Here is a 20,893-nt window from a genome sequence, read left to right as displayed (position 1 = left end):
CATATGGTAAGATCTTTAATACAATACTGAAGGGCTGCATCTAGCACCTTTAGGATGTTTTTTCTTTAAGTCAGAAATTAAGAATCTGGAGCGTATGGACATTCCAGTTGCAATCTGTATCATTCATGCAGTTAATGATTTTTGTAATATGTAAGTTTTTAAACGCACCATTCTCTTTGTTATTCTGACAATGAGACCTGTGGTGTAAGGTGATTTTTAGTTCCATTCTGCAGATAGAAACGACTCATCAAGGTGCTTTTGTACTCTGTCATAGAATCATAGAGTTAGAAGGGACCCCAGGGGTCTTCTATTCCAACCCCTCGCAATGCAGGAATCTCAACTAGATCATCCATGACAGATGGCCATCCAACCTCTGTTTAAAAACCTCCAGTGAAGCAGAGTTCACCACCTCTCATGGGAGACTGTTCCACTGTTGAACAGCTCTTAATATTAGGAAGTTCTTCCTGGTGTTCAGTGGGAATCTCCCTGTAACTTGAATCCATTGGTTTGGGTCCTCCCCTCCAAAGCAGGAGAAAACAAACTTGCTCCAACCTCCATGTGACAGCCCTTTAGACTGCAATTGTGGGAATTACAGAAGTGCATGCTCCTTCAGAGATAGGGATAGGGATAGGTGTCTGTGTCCTATACATAGAATGGCTGGAACTAGCAGGATTCTAATGCAGCCTTCTGTCTGATACTTAGTTCAGAGAATATTATTTTATTTATATTGAAAAGAATTCAGTCTTGCTACCCACCATTCTGCAGCCTCCATGCACCAGCAGGCTTGACCCAAGGTTTGTAGAATTCCCTTTTTTAAAAAAAAGAAAAACCCTAAGAGGGGGCACCAGAAACAGTTCAGTGGGCATTGTTATGCATGGTTGCAGTAGATGGTCAGAAAACCAGAGGGGAGGCAGTTATGTGTGGTTATGCTGGAGTCTCCCCCAAAGGGTGTCACCATCCCCTACCGACCCAAGCCATCCAGTTCTCCTGTCATCTTTGCAGGCGGTCAGGACAGGTACAGCAGCGGCAGTGCAAGTAACCTCCACACCACCCCATCAGTGTGCCTCAACTCTGACCTGGAGGGACCACCTCAAGAGGCCTATACCATTCAAGGACAGTATGCCATTCCACAGCCAGATCTGACCAAGCTGCAACAGTTGGCAATGCAACAGTCACACTTTCCAATGTCTCATGGCAACACTGGATTCCATGGTTTGGATGCATCAGCTCAAACTATTTCTCATGAACTCACCATTCCAAACGATCTGATTGGATGCATCATTGGGCGTCAAGGCGCCAAGATCAATGAGATTCGCCAGATGTCTGGGGCGCAGATCAAAATTGCCAATCCAGTGGAAGGATCTACTGACAGGCAGGTTACCATAACTGGATCTGCAGCCAGCATTAGCCTGGCTCAATATCTAATTAATATCAGGCTTTCTTTGGAGACTGGTGGAATGGGAAGCATCTAGGACAATGCAACCGCCTCACGCATTACCTGTTTCTGCTGTTCATCCCCACGGTCCATCTGTGTAGTTTCTGAGCAGTCAGCGATTCCAGGTTTTAACTAGTTTGTAAATTTTCAGTTCTACATGCTTTACCCATCTACTCATGTTTTTTTTAAAAAAATTGCAGCATTTTAATTCCCTTTCTCTGTTCAGCTGTTAAAATGCTGATTCATATTTTAGTTTATAAGCTTCTCCCCCTTTCTTGGCTCATGAAGTTTTTCTGTTATGTCATGAGATGTAAGAGTGGAATTAATACATTTCAGTTTAGTTCTGTAATGTCAGAAATTTTTATAAAAAATAAAAAGATGGACTGGGAAAAAAGAAAAAGAAAACCAGAGGGGAGGGAGAATGGCATATCCCAGAGGAGGGCATGGCTGGATAGGACCTTGGTCAGGAGCTTTCCACACAGATAAATTTCACTGCTAGTCCTATTTGTTTAGTTACTAAAAAAAATGTAGATATTTTTCCCTTTTAGAACACAAAGGGCAGATTCTATATCTCAGTGTTCTCTGATAAATCAAAGTAGCATGTTGGGATGAAGGCACATCCAGACCACTTCTTCCTGATACACTAGCTTTCCTGAGCAGGAAGGTTTTGACTTGGGGGTATTGAACCAACCTCCACATTATGAAGTGGTACGGTCCCAAGATTGCAGCGCATCAGACTTTTTGGGTGCATTAACCAGGCATTGTGTTCACTCAGGTATCCTTCCTACATAAAATTTTACACAGTCTTATCCTGCATAGACAACTCCACGAGAGGTCCGTAGGGTGGAAACACAAAAATGGGCTTTTTCTGTGATGGCTCTCAGCTTATGGAATGCTCTCCCCCGGGAGGCTCGCCTGGCACCCTCATTACAGTGGTACCTTGGTTTATGAACTTAATCCATTTCGGAAGCCGGTTCTTAACCCAAAGCGTTCTTAAACCAAGGTGTGCTTTCCCATACAAAGTAATGGAAAACTGATTAATCCGTTCCAAATGATGAAAAACAACCCCTGAAACAGCAATTGAACATGAATTTTACTATCTAATGAGGCCATTGATCCATAAAATGAAAGCAATAAACAATGTACTGTACTGTACAATCAATAAAACAGTATTGATGATTTAAAAAAATGAAAATGTGATTTTTTTCTTTCTTACCTGCACTGGTGATAGTCATTGTTTGGATGGGGGGTTGGGGTCCTCTTCCAGATTCACAATTGGTGACTCCTCTCCTGCCATTCCTTCCCTTACTTTTTTTTACACCACTGCCACCTACACCACCACCACCTGGTTCAGACTCACTGGATCTTTTCCTTACCAAAAATTGAGACTTGCTTTTGCCGATGTTTTAAAACATGTCTAAAGTGAGACATTGCAGGTGTTAGTGGCATGACTTACAGCAGCTTTATCAGGGTGATATTTTTCAGCAATAGTTTGCACTTCATCCCATTTTGCAAACATTTCTTTAATTGTTGCTGTAGATAGACTTTCTCTGCTCTCCTCCTCCGAAGCTATTTCCTCAGTTGCCGCCTTTTGCTGCTCCATCAGAATGTTTTGAAGTTCTTCTGTGGTGAGCTCAGTCCTGTGCTCCTCCACTAACTCCTCCACATCAGCACCACTCACTTCCAAGCCCATGGAATTTCCCAGAGACACAATATCCTCAACAAGAAGAGCATCCTCTTCAACAGCCTCTGTTACATGTTCTGGGACAGCTTCTGGCCACAATTTCTTCCATGCTGCCTTCAGTGTTCTCTCCATCCTTTGTCTATCATATGTAAGCAATGGAGGATATTAAAATGATTCTTCCAGAACTCTCTTAAGGTTAGCTCTGTGTCCAAGGTCACCTCAAAGCACCTTTGGAACAATGCTTTGGTGTAAAGCTTCTTAAAATTATATTATGACCTGCTGGTCCATGGGCTGGATGAGAGAAGTTGCGTTGGGGGGCAAAAACTTTACACGGATGAACGCAAACTCTTCCAACAACTCATCCTCCAAGCCTGGAGGATGACCTGGAGCATTATCCATAAGAAACAGGCACTTCATTGGAAGATTTTTGTCCTGGAGGTATTTTTTCACACTTGGCCCAAACTCAATAAAAAATTGTCTTGTTACCCAAGCTCTGCTGTTCGCCCTCCACATCACATGCAGTTTGCTTTTTATGACATTGTTCTTCTTAAATATCCTGGGGTTCTCAGAATGGTAGACTAGCAAAGGCTTCAACTTAAAATCTCCACTTATATTTGCAGAAAATAAAAGGGTTTGCCTATCTTTCATGGGCTTATGCTTTCTCCTCTTTTGTGATGTTGGTCCTCTTTGGCATTTTCTTCCAAAAGAGGCCTGTCTCATCACAGTTGAAAACTTGTTGGGGAACGAAGCCCTGTGACTCAACTTAATCTTTAAATTCCAAAACAAATCGGTCAGCATCTAATTTGTTGGCACTGGCAGCTTCACCATGTCTCACAACACTGTGGATGCCAGTTCTCTTCTTAAAATTTTCAAACCACCCTCTGCTTACCTTGAAACTCTCAACCTCAGCACTTGCTCCAGGGGCATTTGCGATGAGGTCGGCATGCAAACGTAAAGCTTTTTCACAAATTATGCTTTCAGAAATGCTGTCACCGGCCAACTGTTTTTCGGTTATCCATATTAAAAGCAGTTTTTCCATTTCTTCCATTGTCTGTGTTCGTTGCTTTGTGAGCGTTTTAACACCTTTTGCAACACTGGCCCCCTTAATGGCATCCTTCTTTTTTAAGATGGTACAAATTGTAGATTTGGCCATACCAAACTCACTTACACCAGGGGTAAGCAAACGTTTTCAGCAGGGGGCTGGTCCACTGTCCTTCAGACCTTGTGGGGGGCTGAAATATATATATATATTGGGGGGGAATGAACAAATTCCTATGCACACTGGGAAGAATGGGGTGGGGGAAGGGCAGGCGTAATAAAATAAAACAAAACAGTGTGCATTAAATCGGGGTGGGCAAGGCTCCTCAGCAGACTAGCTCACCCATCACCACGCTGCTCATCCTCCCGCCACCCCCCAAAACACACACACACCAAGACCCACAATCACCCCACAGAGAAAAGGGTGGCAAGTTAAATATGCAGACAATGGCCGAGGCGAAGGAGAGATGGCAGCTCCGGAGAAGCGGCACCCGGAGGGAGCTGGAAGAAGAGGCGGGGAGGCAAGGAGCCCTCCTCCCCACCCACCCCAGCCCCAGCCTCCTCCTTGGTTTGCCGCCTGCCTCATTCGCCAAAGGGCTGGCGGCGCCTGCGCAAAACAGGCTTCCTCCCTGTCTAGAGAAAGAGCTGCCACAGCCGCCACCACCACCGCTGCTTCTTCTTCTCATGAAGCGGGTAGGCAAAGTGAGCTCGTCCACTCCGCTCTCTGGCCCATAGGAGCACCAGGGCAGCGGCAGCGGCGGGAGGAAGATTATTATTATTATTACTACTATTATTTTCCCAATGGCCTGACTTGGAGGGAGAACAAGAGGAGAAAGGCTTGTGGGAAAGCAGAGAGTAAGAGGGGGAAGGGGATTTTTGTCCTTCCACCATCTCACTCTGTGCACACGCTCAGCTTCTGGGGGCACAAAACAGTACGAATACTAATACTAATAATATTAATGATATCAGGGTGAGTAAGCAAGCAAAGGCAGCTTGGCCCTCTACCCGAAACAAGGAGTGGGAGACATGTGAAGGAGGCGAGTGGTGCCACCCAGACCTGCACCTTTTCTTGTCGTTGGAGCTGCCCATCATGATGCAGGGCTGCATGGCGGCTGCAGCGCCACCGCCGGAAGCCAGCTTGACTGCCCGGACGGAGCTTCCGCAGGCAACAGGAGGAAGAGGCCGAGCAGCGGCGGGTCTGGCAATCAAACACTGCACCTGGTTTACCTCAGTGCAGCATGGGGACGCCTCTGCCAATCAAACGTCACTGAGGTAAACCAGGTAGGCGTTTGATTGGCAGAGACATCCCCGTGCCACACTGAGGTAGTAAATCAGGCATGGTGTTTCGGCTTCTTCCACCCGTCGCCATCGCCAGGAGTCTCGGCTTCATGGCGGGTTCTTAAATGGCTGGGCGGGCCAGATCTAGGACCCAGCCGGACCTGATCCAGCCCGGGAGCTGTAGTTTGCCAACCCCTGACTTACACGGACCCCACTTTCATGCTTAGAAATAATTTGCTTCTTTACCTCTTAGAGTTATCATGGTTCTCTTCCCTTTGCTGCCCCACAGTCAATCAATAAGTAGCTGAACTGAGTTCCACACAGTCCCCAAAACAATGGCACAGAGTTCCCCAAAAGTCCCCAAAACGAAGGAGCAAAGCAGAGACAAAGGCACAAGGCAGACTCCCAAAAACAAAGGAACAAGGCAGAATCTCAAAATTTTCCACTCACCCCCTCCCACAGGGTGGGTGGGCTTACCTGGCCAGGTGCCACTCACCTTGCTACCAGCTGGGGGTGGGGCCAGGGCCAGTAAAGGGCTGATGCTTTTCGGCCCAGGCTCACTTTGTTTTCTTACCAGGTTCACCGCTGGACTTCGCTCTTGGTCTTGGTTAGGTAAGTGTTCCTCGTCAGGGTTTGGAGCTACGGTGTGGAATGCTGGGCCTCCTAAGGCCGGCACTGCTTCCGCGGCTTTGGGGGCGGGATGAGGGCCGTGGTGCGGCCTGCTAGGCCTCCTGCGGCTGGTGTCTTCTTCCCCCGACAGCAGGGGCCGAATCCAGGCTTCACGGGTTGCGCGGTCTAGCTCTGGGCCGTGGGGCGGCCTACTGAGGCCTCCTGCGGTGAGAGCCCAGCAGCGGAGGCTAAATCAAGTCCACACAGGTGCTGGGGCCTAGTTCTGGGCCACGGCGCAGCCTACCGAGGCCTCCCTCAGCTGGAGCCTGCACATTCGCATTCCAAAAATAAATAAATACGCAAACCGGAACACTCATTTCTGGGGGTGAAGTGTTCATGATCCAAATAGTTCGTTAACTAGGCTGTTCGTAACCCAAGGTACCACTGTACATATCTTTTGTTTCTTGGTCCATCTAGCTCATGCTCACTAAGAAAGACTCTACAGGATGTGTTGAATATAGAAACTGCATTAATTTTAAGTTTGTTTGGTACAGATATTATCAGGAGCAATGTGTGTAAGAAAGGGAGAGTAGCTTGTGTTATAGACTATTTACCAATATTCATGCAGTAACGTCCGCTAAATGTGATCTCATAGCTCTGACTTTTTTCTTGTTCCTTCCTTCAGTCCATAAGTTAAAGGATTTTACCCACTCTTCACTAACATTAAATAATCTTTACTTCACTTGAAATACTTTTCTGTTACTTCAAAAGGACGTTCTCTTTCGGATAATCTACAGGCTTCTTAGGAAGTTCTGAATATAGGTATACAATATATCATTTCTGTCCTGGTAATTTTGTGCTAAATAACTGATCACATACTGCTACTTACAGAGCTCAGGACAAGGACACTCAGCATATTACATTAAGGACAACAGTTAGAAATTTCCTTTTATTTAACACATCTGAATCACTATTCCCTGCAAATTGCTGGATGGTGCACATTCAAGGTCAGTTTGCATTATGCTCTGCAGCACGTGGTTTGAGTGAATGCTTCTTTAACTTGCCTTGCATGTTTTATTAAGCTTCTGTATGATGAGTCAAGATGAAGCATCTACAGATCTCATGTCACGCTCATGGGCAAAGGGACTGAGCCACATGATGTCCTGATCCATAGTGATGTCCACCACTAAAGGAAGGTGATAACCCAAACAAGGTGGAAATCAGTAGGCCAGGAACCAGAAGGGAAGGTAACAGATGAATAGGGTAGGCAAAGCAAGGATAATGACCAAGATTAGCTAATTTAGGAGTTACACAGTGGTTTCTTAGAGCAACTGGAAGAGATGGCAGCCTGTCTGCTTTATGCTGCACTTGGACTGTTAAAGGACTGATGTGTTCCTCTAGACTGGAGTTTCAAGCTGTGAGGACTCCCTAGAGCAGGGGTCAGCAAACTTTTTCAGCCGGGGGCCGGTCCACTGTCCCCCAGACCTTGTGGGGGGCCAGATTATATTTTGAAGGGGGGGGGCGGACGAATTCCTATGCCCCACAAATAACCCAGAGATGCATTTTAAATAAAAGGACACCGAACCGCCCGCAGGCCAGATTTAGAAGGCGATTGGGTCGAATCTGGCCCCCGAGCCTTAGTTAGCCAACCCATGCCCTAGAGGAAGCCTTGGGGGTCTCCTGATCCCTCCAAGGAGTCTGTGGTCTGGTCATCAAGAGTCCAGTGGCAGGAGGATCTCCTCAAGGTTCAGCACATGAGATGTGCCAGCAGTTTCACAGAGGAAAGGTTGGGGAGTGGCTCCAACTCCTTCTCAGGACTACTGTTGTGGAAGGATCTGCATCTGAGGATTGCTGGTCTGGGGCTGCTGGAGCAAGCCCTTTAACTGAGCTCTGTGAATTTAAATTGCTCTCTAGCTTCTCCTGTATTTGTTCCACCAAAGAAAAGTGGAAGAAACTGAGGAGCACTGGCCCTGCTTTGTCTTGCATCTACTACTTTGTATTTTCACTTTTGGAAACTACTTTTGAGATGATGTTCACTCTTAACAATATCTAGATCAGAGGCAGACATTGCAATGTCCTCCACATGTTGTTGGATTACAACTCCCATTAGCCCCAGCCATAATAGCCAATGGTCACAGGTGATGGAAATTGTAGTCCAGCATCACATGGAGAGGCACCATATAGGCTTCCCTGATTTAGATTTAAATTTAGCAAGGTATGGGAATCATTTTACTTTACTCTTCTGGTGGTTACTTCTCATATTGTTCCCTAGTTCAATTGGCATTGAAAACTAGGCATAACTTGCTACAGGAGGATTCAATTGCATGAGGTCATACCACGTTGCACACATAGCTGTAATAACTTAGAGTGCAGTACTCCATGATAAGAAAATATATTTAGATGCCCTTAAGTTCATTAGAGATTGCCAAAGGTCGCACTTTATGTTCCACTAATTTTATTGAAGTTTATTGTTATGGCAGTGACCTGAACTCTGGCTGTGTGGCCTTTAACACATAGTATATATATATTCTGCAAGAAATTCAATTTTAATTTTAGATAACATATGGTTAAGTTATTGCTTCATTAATCAAAATCGGTTGATCAGCTGTAAGCTCAAGTAACAAAAGTATCTAACTTGAATGAAAGCAGGCTCAAACACTCAGCAGAAATTTCCATATGATACTGTGTAAATTAAACGTGTATATGGCTCCACTATACAAAAAGCAGGATTTCAAACTGTTCAATTAATGCCTAACAAATGGCATATTTTAAGCAATATCTGAGAGCCTCCAACTGCACCCTTCATGTCCCTGGAGAGTAGAGATGTTGCTTCATTAGGCCGACATAACCACCTGGTGTTGAATTTCCAGTGTCTTGAGAATTTGTAACATCTGGTACATACTGTGATCTCCTTTTACGTATGTTTCATCTTTTATTGTAATTTTATGACAAATGGATTAATTAATATGGTGTACATTATTTGAGATATTCAGCTTAATATAAAGCAACATTTAGAACACAGATGCACCCAAAAAATTGAAATACCTTAAGAAATGCTGCTAATATTGGTCAATTATTGTTATTCCGTGGCAACTGTTGTTTGTGGTTAACTATGGATTATGGCCGCCAAAAATTGCATGACAATATGTAAACAAAAATCTTCACCTGTTTTCAGTTTTTATATTTTAAGATTTCTTCTTAAACAAAAAATAAAATAAACTGATCCCTTCCTGCAAGCTCTTCGTCTTCACCTTGACCTGCTGCTAATTAGACTCAATATTCTTGTGTACTTTAAATTTTGCCTTTCATATAGTAGTTAGAAGAATGATTGACATTTCATAGTTTCCTTCCCCTCCTTGCTCACCCTTTCTCTGCCTTTCAGAACTTCCTTTCATTTTACCTAGCCTTCTCAGTTATGCAGTATCGCCAAGTTGAAGATGTTTGGATAGAGTCAAATAGTTTTTCTTTAGTGGTGTTTTGGACGTTAGGTTCAGTTAGCAGGAGCTCATCAAGAATGGAAAGAAATCTCTTGTAGGCAAGAACTTGAGGCCCTTCTTTGTATGGTAGTATGGGCTGGGAACTGATTGGGGAGAGAAGTTGGCAAGTTGATTGTTGAGGAGGATCTGAAATTGTCCTTGTTCCCAAAATAACCACTACATCTGTGAAATTTCACAGGATGTTTCCTAACTGATACAGATCAGTATCTCCATCTTAACCCATAAGTATGCAAATAACTAATCTGAGGTCTAATATTTCTGTTGTAAGTTGTTTGTGGTGTGCTTGAATTTTTAATTTTTTTATTTGCCATGAATATGCTATATGGCCCTGGGTGTAAGTTACTTATCTGTCTCAGTTCTCCAGCTGTAAAATTGGGGGAAGAGATGGAATCAGTAAAGGACTGGTTCATTTAAGAATGTGTATTGGATTGGTTCAAATGGAACAATTTATTTCTGTTTCCTTTTGTTGTGCAGATATTGTTAAACACTACTTGTTGTACACTTTGCCGAGTGCATTGCGGTACATGTGCAACAGTTTCTAGAGTGGTACTTTCATATTACTTGACTTATGATTGACTTGCCAAAATGGTAGACCACCATTTTTTATTTTTAGTATAATGACCACAGAATGGTTGAGGTTGGATTGGAAGGAAAAGCTGAAAAGTCAAATTTTCTTCAGATGGGAGAAAGGGGCAGACACTGCAATCTTTAATGTATTGGCTCCTGGTGCTGCTGCTTGATCATGGCTTGTTTAACTATTTGGAATATTAGATAAGTCAAAGGGACAAATTTTAATAAGTGCTGATCTGGTATAAATAATTCACCAACTGCAATTTCATCATTATAAAAATCACGGACATTTTTTGTGAGGCATTAAAACGTGCTTATATTTTAATCACCACCGATAGGGTTTTGCCAGTAAGACCTTATTCTTCCTCTATTTTTTATAGGTTTATGTTCTTCTAATATATCCAGATGTGAGATTGCTTGTATAATAATATTGTGAAGCTGAAGTTCTAAAAAAAGAAGAAAGAGAGAAAAGAGCAACTCTGGAATGGCAATATGTCAAGAAACCTCTGCTATTTGTTAAAAGCTGTTTTCATTTTAACGGTTATAAAAATGAGAAGTGTCCTTAATATTGGGCTCTATTGATCAGTAAAGGTCAGGGGCAGGCTGTACATTGCATGTACCTACCATTGCAGAGTAGCCGGCTAGCTTAACAAAAAAATGTTCCTCTTTGTGAAGGCCATTTTCCTGCAGTCGTAGAGATTCTCCTGCCACCATGTAGCCTTAGGATATGGCTATCAGTGGCTAGTACCCATGATGGTTATAATCTGCCTCCACTGTTGGAGGCAGTATGTTCCTGAATACCAATTGCTAGGAACTGCAAAGTCCTGCTTGCATGCTTCCCATAAGCATCTGTTTGACCACAGTAAGAAGAGGATGACCTGATCTGGGTGGCCTGATCCAGGAGGGCTCTTCTTCTACTAGATATTACTGGAAATGAAGGACTGCATTGGGTCTGCATTGATTGACATGAGAGGAGAATTGCACCAAGCCCTCATACATTTCTCTCCTACTTTCCCTTGATCCATTTGTAATTTATTTGATTATCTATATATTCTATGTTAAAACATTGTCTCTACTATCAAAGTGTGACTTAACATTAAGCCTGTTTTTGACTAAAGGTTACATCCAGTCTTACATTGCCAGGGGGGCTGCATCTTCCTGCCAGCAAAGGAGGCAGAGAAGCATGTCTTAGTGGTTCTTTGTTCTTGATCGGCTGCCAAATGGTCTTATTTTACAATCCTGCTGATGGTCGCAAACTAAGGGTTTAGCAGTAGTGGGTCTTAAATACAAAGCTTCAGAAAATCTGAAGTAATAGCCGTCAGTTTGAAAGGATATGATTTCAGAGTTGCATTATTTACAACGTTTTCTTCACAGACCTAATGCAGCAAAGTCATAAATCTGTTTGTGAAATTACATCTGGCTTTGGAAGTACTGCGGTCTTACCAATTTAGCATTGGCTTGATTGCAAGTTCAAAACTGAAGAAAATGGGCTGTGAAGGAGATTTTGTGTTAAAACACTGTTATCCTTGACGATTAGCAGAAACTGCAAGGGGCACCCGCAGCTACCTCACAAGATGAAAACATAAATCCATATTATTAGTTTGATATGTTTTAAAGGGTTTTTCAGGCCAAAAGACCTTCCTTAAGAGTCTACAGATGTTCTACAGCTGCTTTATTGCCAGTTGGCTTCAGAGAACTGTCTGGAACCTCTGCTTATTGGGATCATGAACATTTCTAATACAGCCCTTGTCCTCCCAAGTTAGATATACCACTGTATGTGCTTTCTGGCATATTTCTGGCATATTTGTCTTCCTTGTGTCATTATCGCAACACAATGGAATTTCTAATAAATGGAGCCCAAGGTAATTAATTATGGAAATAAGATCCCACGTGCTTAAAGTGCATGAATAAGTAGCTTAAACTCATCTTCAACATTTAGGTGAATTATATAAACAGATGGTCAGCAATACCTTGGGCAAGTTATGGGTTTCATTTAAATTCATGGTTCTTAGAGAAGGCTTTAAATATTTTATAATTACCTGGAAGATGATTATTTTTAATAATACTGCAGCACATCTCAACATAAGGCTTCAAATATTATGGGTTGGATGCTATGAGCAGCAAATGGACTTCTGCTCAGGCCCCCCCTACATTTTGTATATATTGTCTTTTAGATTAAAAATAAATGTATGTATGTGCCTATTCCCTTAACTCATGTCAGCATGAGATACCTGTAGACTAAAATGTATCATGAATATAAGTACCTCATTTAAATTTCTGAGGGTTAGGCTTTAAATTTCCATTTATTTGCACTGTTTGGCCTATTGAGGTTTTCATTTGTCAAAATGGTTAGCTCTTGGGTATTAGTTACACAAATATTGATGTGTAGCTTTGGCCTGTTAGCTATCAATTGAAATCAGAAAATCAATGGTCTTAATAGTTCCTTATTACATAGTTGATGCATTTGCAAGGCTAAGTTGAGTACTGTCAGTGAATAATCAATTCAGTCAAAAACTATTACCTGATCACTGCCAGAAACAGTTTCCTATAAATACACCGATACATTATGTGAGTGCAACACCCTGTAGTGTATTTAAAAGAGAGGAATAACATCAAGCTTGTCATTCTAACATGTGCTCAAAACTAGTGGGGAAATGACAATTTTAACATTAAAAAGCTAATATAAAGGTGGTAGATTGATCACTGAGTGAAGCAGACCAACAAGTGAAGCTGCTTGCTCCAAATTTAGGCACAGATCGTAGCTGAGGTAACATTGCAAACCTTCCAAAGACAGGATGATCAGTGCCTTGCTCAACTATTATGGAGCCATATATAGCCCAATTGCTAATTCAGACAAACAGAATTACACACAGACACACCCAACATGATACACAATCCATCCACCCTCTCTCTTTGTGGTTGGCCCTCAGCATGCTAATCATTGGTAGCACAATGGAGGAAGGTCTATATGCCCATCCTATACATGCATCCAGCCCCCCTGCTATTTTTAGGGCCAAAGCATGTTGATTGTTCAGGTTGTCAGTACACATTCTGTCAAGACATTATCTCTTTGCTTTGATAGATATATCCATGGATTGTTCTAGTTTGCTTGGAATTATGCGGTATGAAACATACAGGCTACTATGTATTTGGCCAGCTTTATACAGTACACAAATGTTTAATCCTTGATCTCCTTCGGTTTAGTACCTGCGCAGCAATATTGAAAGGTCAGGGTGCACTTACTGGAAACATTCCAAAGCTGGTTTTCTGGTGGTGGTTGTCACTGTAATTTGCTATTTTTAAATCACCTATGCATGTGCTTTGTGCTATACAATATTTAAAAATTGCCTTGGTTCTTGCCCACAGTCTTTTACACATGCTGTGCCTGCCCTCCATGTATATGGGTCAGAGGTTGATCTTGCCCTTAGATTGTAGGCCTAACAAAGATTGCCGGATGAAAAGTTTCTGGTATAATTATCAGTTTTGCAGGCATTGATGGGAAAAATCAAATCATCAAAAGTTCACCAAATATTTATCAATCGTGGTCAATTAATGATTTGTGACATACAAAATAAGAAGAACTCGTTAAAAAACAAATTGTACATTGTTCGTAGTTGATTCCCTGAGGTGAGAATCAAAACCTTTGAAAAGCTGCACTTTTAAAAACCAGGTTACAATTCTGCTGTAGTTCTCATGGTCCACGTTTGCCGAGCTAATGAATCACTCTGGCATCTATAAATAAGCCATTCTGTGAATGAAAAGCCTTTATGGTTTTGGGTTTTTTTGTAATTACAATAAAAATGTTTTTCTCTGTCTTAGTTGTTTCACACACACATCATATGCTAATACTGAACATCTCCCCCCCCAATGTTTCTTTAAGATGGGATGGGAAACCTTTTTATGTACAAATACCATATTCCTTCATAACTAACCTTCTGGGATCTGTGTACCAGTGTTGGGTGGGGCCAATCTAAAAAGTGGATACACCTCTTCTTTGGTCATACACACTTACAGAACCCACACATCTGTGTTCTCGCATATAACCAGGGCTCTTTTTCAGCCGGAGCTCACTGGAACTGAGTTCTGGCACCTCTCAGGTGGGTGCCATTGCCACTATAAGAGAACAAGGTAGGTGTTCATGTTGAGTTCTGGCACCTCTTTTTCTAGAAAAATAGCACTGTGTGTGTATAACATACAGCAATTTATTCACACCCACATCTGTTTCTTTCTCTCTCTCTCTCTCTCTCACACACACACACAAGCATATATTGTCACTTCCCACCACCAAGCAATTAGGCTTGAAGAAAACATTGGAGCTTTTCCCCCAAGCTAAATGGCTAAGGTGGTGATCTTCTTGAAGACTGCAGCCCACGGTGCTGGGAGGGTTAATATCTTACTCCCTAGCTGCCTTCTCGGTCTTGGCAGTTAGGCTTGAAAAAGCCTCAAATTGGCTCCAAAGGAAAGCTGTTTTCAAGCCTAATTGCCTAGCTAAAGGAGCAGCAGTTTTCGGGTGTGGGCAGCACATGCCCTTCGTTCTTTAGCTGCAGACCCTCATATGAAAATGCACCCATGCAGCAATTGTGCTTCTAAAAAGCTTCCACTGGCACCTATGGAAGCCTTAAAAGAAACACCCTAATTGCTGGGGAGGAGAGGGTTCCCCACCCCAGCCTTAAGAACTGGAGTGATTATTCTAGAATAGTACTTTGAAATTTTCTCTCATCCCTAGTAGATGAAGTTAAAACAAAAGCTGCTAAATGTGGCTCTGTATAACTTGGTGGCATACAATCCCTACACTCAGCAAATACTATCCTCTTCTTTGCATCCTCTCTTGGTCACTTAGGAGTAACAGAGGAATGTAGAGATGGCTTCTGAGTGGCTGTTACCTTTTTCTGGAATTCGTTTCCGGGTGGTTTAGATCCTAAGTGTGAAAGTTATTCAAAAATCATGTAAGCCATTTTAAGCAAGCAGTTTATGGTGAAATGTAAATGTGAAGTGCTTATAGCTTGTTTGTTTGTTTGTGTGTTGTTAAAATATTTCATAATTTTAAAATCTTCTGATTTAACACTATTTAAGTTAAGTGAATAATCTACACATGCTGCTTTGTACTTCTGTGCTACACACAGCTCTGTTCTGCTAGAGCAACCTATTTCTTTACAGATGGATCTAAGAGGACTTCGTATTATGAGATTGGTGAAACGATTGTCTCCTTGGCAGCTGTTACGCGTGTCACAAGGAATTATCTCAAGTTTCATTGTTCTTCCATTTCTGTCTTTTCTTTCTCCTTTCTCCTGATCTCCCACTCAAGAATAGCAAATTCAAGTTAACATGTTTCCCCATATGGCAAGGGGGTATTTCTGTTGCCAAACTTTCCTCCTTATATCTGAAGCTAATGTTCATTTGCTATTACACCTTTTGCCAGGGCTTTCAAGGTTTCTTACCAATATAATTTCTAATTTAAGATAGGCAGGATGGGCTGATGCCAAGAGTGAAAAGCTCTGTTTTTGTAGCACATAGGATACACTGCATGGAGGTCAGAGGAAATGCTCATTAAGATTATTTGCATTAGCAGAGGAGAAACATAACAACTGTTCTGATTTCTCCTGTTATAACCATCTACTGTGTATATCTGATTCTTACTTTCGGTTATTTTATGACATCTGCAAACTTCACAATTGCTGCCTTCCGTAAGATTTTTGAGGTCACTGGCATCTGGTACACAAGTGGTGGGATGTAATGCCAAACACAAAATTATGTTTGAGTATTTGTTAACAAGTCTGTAATCCATTAAGTACAAATTGTTGTTTGCCTAGTGCCAATCATTTTTAATCAGAATATCAAGTGATGGATTAAGTATATTCTGTAAACAAATTGTCCTGGTAGATCAAGTTTTGATTACTTCCCTGTGTCATATCAATCTTGTGGTAATTTCAAATGTCATTTTATTTATTTATAGGCTTTCTTACCCGCCCTTCACCATAAAGCTCCAAGACGGGCTACAACAAAATAATAATACAGTATTAAAATCAATTATAACAATTCACAGCAAAATATTAAATGCTAAACACTTTTACTACCTGAATGTCTAGCATAGTTTGAGGCAAATGCCCCCAAATTTGAGTCAAACTGGAAGATATGAATCCATGGTTCAGCACACATTCAATGGGTACAGGCTAACATCAAGAATTTTAACAAAATTTGTATAACACTTGATTGTAGTATAACTTCTCTGTGGTTGGATGAGGCACAACATAAGGAAAGCTCCCAAACTGAGCACTTGCATTTAAGAGAACATAGCAGCTGCAGGGCAATGAAAGCATTAAGCCCATAAAAATTGAAGGATTCTTTCTTTCTTTCTTTCTTTCTTTCTTTCTTTCTTTCTTTCCCTCCACTGACCAACTTCAGCTGTCCATGGTTCCAAGCAGACTCCTTTCCAGTCACTTGGTATCATACTGGAGATGCCAAAGATTAATGCTGGGACCTTCTGTGTGCAATGAACTATGATTCTCTCGCCGGAGCATCTGTTTGTTTAATGTTTGCTTTATTTAAAATAAAAAATAAACATTACATATAAAATATTATCCCAACCTCTCTGTATTGCAGTGTCTATTCTGGTATGGAATACTATGAAATAAACATTAGACCCTGGGAAATTGCTACCCAACCTAGCAGTTCAAAAGCATACCAGTGCAGGTAGATAAATAGGTACTGCTGCGTCAGGAAGGTAAATGGTGTTTCTGTGCGCTCTGGTTTCCATCACGGTGTCCTGTTGCACCAGAAGCGGTTTAGTCATGCTGACCACATGACCCTGAAAGCTGTCTGCGGACAAACACTGGCTCCCTCTGCCTGAAAAGTGAGATGAGCGCCGCAACCCCAGAGTCACCTTTGACCGGACTTAACCATCCAGGGGACCTTACCTGCTATGAAATAAACAGCAGCCACTGGGAAATGAGCCAACTGTTGTTTATCTGATTTTCTTTTTTAAAAAAACTATTTTTATGTTTTTATATATGTTGGAAGTTGCTCTTAGTGGCTGGGGTTACCCAGTAAGATGGGTGGGGTATAAAACAACAACAAAACAACAAAACAACATCTGAACAGTAGAAGACATCTGAAGGCAGCCCTGTTTATGGAAGCTTTTAATGTTTGATGTATTACAGTATTTTAATATTTTGTTGGAAGCCGCCCAGAGTGGCTGGGGAAGCCCAGCCAGATGGGCGGGGTATAAATAAATTATTATTATTATTATTATTATTATTATTATTATTATTATTATTATCATTATTATTGTTATCATTATCATTATTATTAATACAACAACAACTTGTCAGTTTGTTCATCTGCATGAACAAGATCAGATTGACTCCAAGTGATTCTTAATGGTAATTTCTTTGAGAAGGGGAATTTTAGAAATAACAGTGACGATAACTAGTAGCACGAAGCAAGCATTTGAATCTCCATGTTAACTGTATCCTAAGCTTTTCTTCGTAGACTTATGAGTGACCCCTTAGGCAGATAATGAAATTGTATTCCACTTTCCCCATTTTTCAAGATGGATCTGTTCTAGTACTGAAACAAACACAAACCCCCAAAACATGTTTTTAAAAAATCAGTAAACATTAATCTGTCATACATAGCAAAAACTGCACAAGAAACCAAAAGAAGAACATTTATTGCACCTATCAGAAGAGTCAAAGTATTTTGTAATCCACACTGATTTTCTTATCTCTGCTGGGAATCCAGCTGTAAGCTATCAATAGTGTAGGGAGATCAAGGATTCCTTGAGCTACTTTGGGGTCATGGCACAGAGTAGTAGTAGTTTCCTGTAAATCTGCATTTCTTATACATCTGCATTCTTCTACAGGTTTTCTTTGCCAGCAGTTGCGCTATATATATATATATATGGTACAGCTGGATGCATAACAAACTTCTGTGTGGTTCCTCGTGATGGATCATTACTTGAATTAAAGTAAAACCATGTTCTTGTACCACATGTTGCCACATGGCAATTTGTGTTCTTCTGGGATATATATGCTCATGTCTTCTGAAAGTTTCATTTGATCTTGTGGCACATGTGTAGCAAATGAGCAGCGTGAAAAAAACGTGTCTGCGCAGTTGCTGTTTTTCCAATTAGGATAAATTATAACTGAAAGCCTCCCAAGGCTTGTTGCTTAATTTATCTGTTTAATATTAGCACTCCACATCTTTGATTATAAGCAGGGCGCTTTTTGCAGTCGTGCTTATTTAATGTTAACAAAATGCCCGTGTTTTTTCCACAGGTGGGGCTGACACTGAAGGTCCATTTATTGTAGGGGTTTCACCAGGGATAGGCAGTGCATCATTGTGTGCTCCCTGAGAAGCCCCTCTCACTGTACGTCAGTGTTGGTTGGGATGGAGGTGGTCTGGTTTTGCCTTCATCCCAGCCATGTGCCCAACTTCATAGCTTTACATTTCCCAGGAGGAGGGAATGGCAGTGATTCCAGTTATTCACTTACATGAGGAGGGGAGAGAATAAAAGTATGTGCAACTGAACTGAATGAAAGCTACTGAGAGCCACAGCTGCTTCTAACTGAATAGTTTCTTATTGAGCTCTGTGGCCTATGTATATATATGACCCTTTTAGTGATTTTCTCTGTATGCTTGTATTCTCTTTCTGTCTACCTACATGTCTAACTACAATGTGTATGCTATATATTGGTAATAAGCCACATACTTTAGATGTGTTATATATACTATATAAAGTTTTTTGGGTGGTTTGTTTTTTTACTATTGATATATAAAATATAGAAGAAGCTAGTAATTGCCTTTAAGATCAGAGCACAAAGCATTACCTTTGGATTTTACAAGGCCAACCAGCAACAAAAGAGCAGTAATTTATGAGCTCAGTGTAAAAGAATAGCATAATTGCATTAAAAATTAATGCTAATGAACACTAAAATGGGGAAGGTGGTTATGATGAAAGTTTGTATTCATCTTCTCTGGTTTGAATGATGGCTAGTGGCTTGATTAATGGCTTAATTTCTATCAATTAGCGGGGGGAAATCTCCTACGAGACAAGGGTAAATTGAGCATTGAATTACATATCGTGCTTTTGTGTGCTGAGAAAAAAAGAGCTGAGTATCTCTGATATTAGCCACAGTGACAAATGTGGTGTGCCCCACAATGTCTGCATTAGCTCTCCTGACAGGCTGGTTGTGTGTGGTTATGGGGTGTTTGGAGATGGCTGGCAGACAACATTCACTGGCAAGTTCCTGAGAAACCTACAGCTCTTCCATCTATAGAATTTTAATTAGAGTCAATAAGAATTCAAGAATTAAAATGGACAGCTAGCAGCAACAGCAGAGGCTGCAGTCTGGCTTGCTCATGTGCTGCAAGATGAAACTTTATTCAGCCTCTCTCTCTCTCTGAAAATGCAGCAGACATCCAGCATCCTTCAGGATATTATTGATGTTCTGTACCATTTTGTCCTATGAATTCTTATACCTTTCTTTGTAATTATATGTCTTGTTTTATATACACATTAGATGGCTGGAAAACACTGAGTTAACATTGGCGTAACATCTTAATCATTTTGCTGAATGAAAGTACATTTACCCAATACAATAAAGGAATTGTATCCAATTAAGTTCTACTCAGAGTAAACCCACTGAAATTAAAGGACCTGTCAGGCCGATTAACTTTAATAGATCTACTCTGAAGTATGACCGATGCTGGATAAAACTTAATGTGTCATTTGACCTATGTATGTGACTTACACGAGGAAGAAATATTTTTAAGCTAAAAAACAGCAACAGAGAGCAAGAAAAGCTTGGGCTGAGACACCACCACAACTCTTAGGCACTTTAGCTGTGCTGGCTCCAGACCTAAAGCATGAGAGAAGGTGGTGAGCAGCTGAGGTGAGTAAAGGAAGAGTTGCTGGCTCAAAGCTCATCTTGCTGCTCACACTGAAAAGGAGACTTAAGTGGCCCATTTGCCCAAGTCCTGACTTATCCAGGATTGTTGCTCAGTAATAAAATATGGCCCTTTTTCAATTTTAAAAAAGTTGCTAACCCAAGGTTAAAATGTATGGTACCCATATGTGTTTTATAGAACTGGGGCTGCCACTGAAAATGCCCTGCTTCTTGCTTCCTCAGATATTTATTGCCGTGGGGCAGAAACCTGGAGAGTAAGAAAGTGGCCACATGAGAAGGTTCCACGACCTGTGACATTTAACTTCTTCCTTTCCCCACTCCTCGCCACAGCTTCCTTTCCTGGCATTTTCCCCCTCCCAATACCCTTTGGGATCCATGCTGCCTGGACATTCAATCGTCATTTAACCCCCACAAAAATCCTGTGAGGTAGATTATGCTTTGTGGCCTTGACAGGCCCAAGGTCACCTAGAGAGCTTTATGGCTGAGTATATGTTGAACTTATTTTGATGCTTACCAGTAAGTGTTTTAAAGCCCCTTTTCCTTGACAGTTTTCAGAAGGGTGAGTGTGTTGCAACAAAGCCAACGGAGTCCATTGGCCTCTTTAAAAGACTTAACAAATCAGTGACATACATACAAGTACACAAATGTTTGGAAGGGATTGTAAACAGTGAGGCCAGAGGGAAAAGAGACTCAGAAAGCACAGACAGCGACAATTATATTATTATTATTAACAGTGACCATTCACAAAGCAGCGTCAACGATAACACAAACATCCTGACATCGGTAAGCTAATTAACACGTGTAATGTAATAAAAGCCCATTAGCCCAATTCAAGCCACAGGTGACAGAATTGAACCGCTTGAAACATTGTAAT

At 41.4% G+C, this 20,893-nt stretch overlaps 2 protein-coding genes and 1 long non-coding RNA gene across 6 annotated transcripts in view; 2 read left to right on the top strand and 1 right to left on the bottom strand.

Annotated features, from left to right (window-relative positions):
- LOC310762436 (uncharacterized protein) overlaps positions 1-20,893 on the bottom strand; it is a 232,719-nt gene that overhangs the window by 55,345 nt on the left and 156,481 nt on the right. The window lies entirely within an intron of this gene.
- RSRC1 (arginine and serine rich coiled-coil 1) overlaps positions 1-20,893 on the top strand; it is a 161,876-nt gene that overhangs the window by 133,874 nt on the left and 7,109 nt on the right. For 2 of the 3 annotated variants that reach the window (XM_083613519.1, XM_083613520.1), the window contains exon 8: positions 1,003-2,624. The exons of the other annotated variant lie outside the window; for it this stretch is intronic. In XM_083613519.1, coding sequence (XP_083469645.1) covers positions 1,003-1,472 — 470 coding nt within the window. In that variant the 3' untranslated portion in view covers positions 1,473-2,624. Of the gene's footprint in view, positions 1-1,002; positions 2,625-20,893 lie in introns of those variants that run through there. 3 annotated transcript variants of the gene reach the window in all.
- On the top strand, positions 4,401-10,573 carry LOC310762483. 2 transcript variants are annotated; one of them, XR_014548011.1, is made up of 3 exons: positions 4,401-5,438; positions 6,013-6,047; positions 6,936-10,573. It is a non-coding gene; the product is annotated as an uncharacterized lncRNA (long non-coding RNA). The 2 variants fall into 2 exon arrangements; XR_014548012.1 differs by lacking the exon at positions 4,401-5,438 and having other exon boundaries at positions 5,953-6,047.

This window comes from Podarcis filfolensis (genome assembly GCF_964270895.1).
Source record: "Podarcis filfolensis genome assembly, chromosome: 5".
Lineage (NCBI taxonomy): Eukaryota > Metazoa > Chordata > Lepidosauria > Squamata > Lacertidae > Podarcis > Podarcis filfolensis.
The sequence above is the reverse complement of the archived record's forward strand: the minus strand, read 5'-3'. Positions and strand labels throughout refer to the sequence as shown.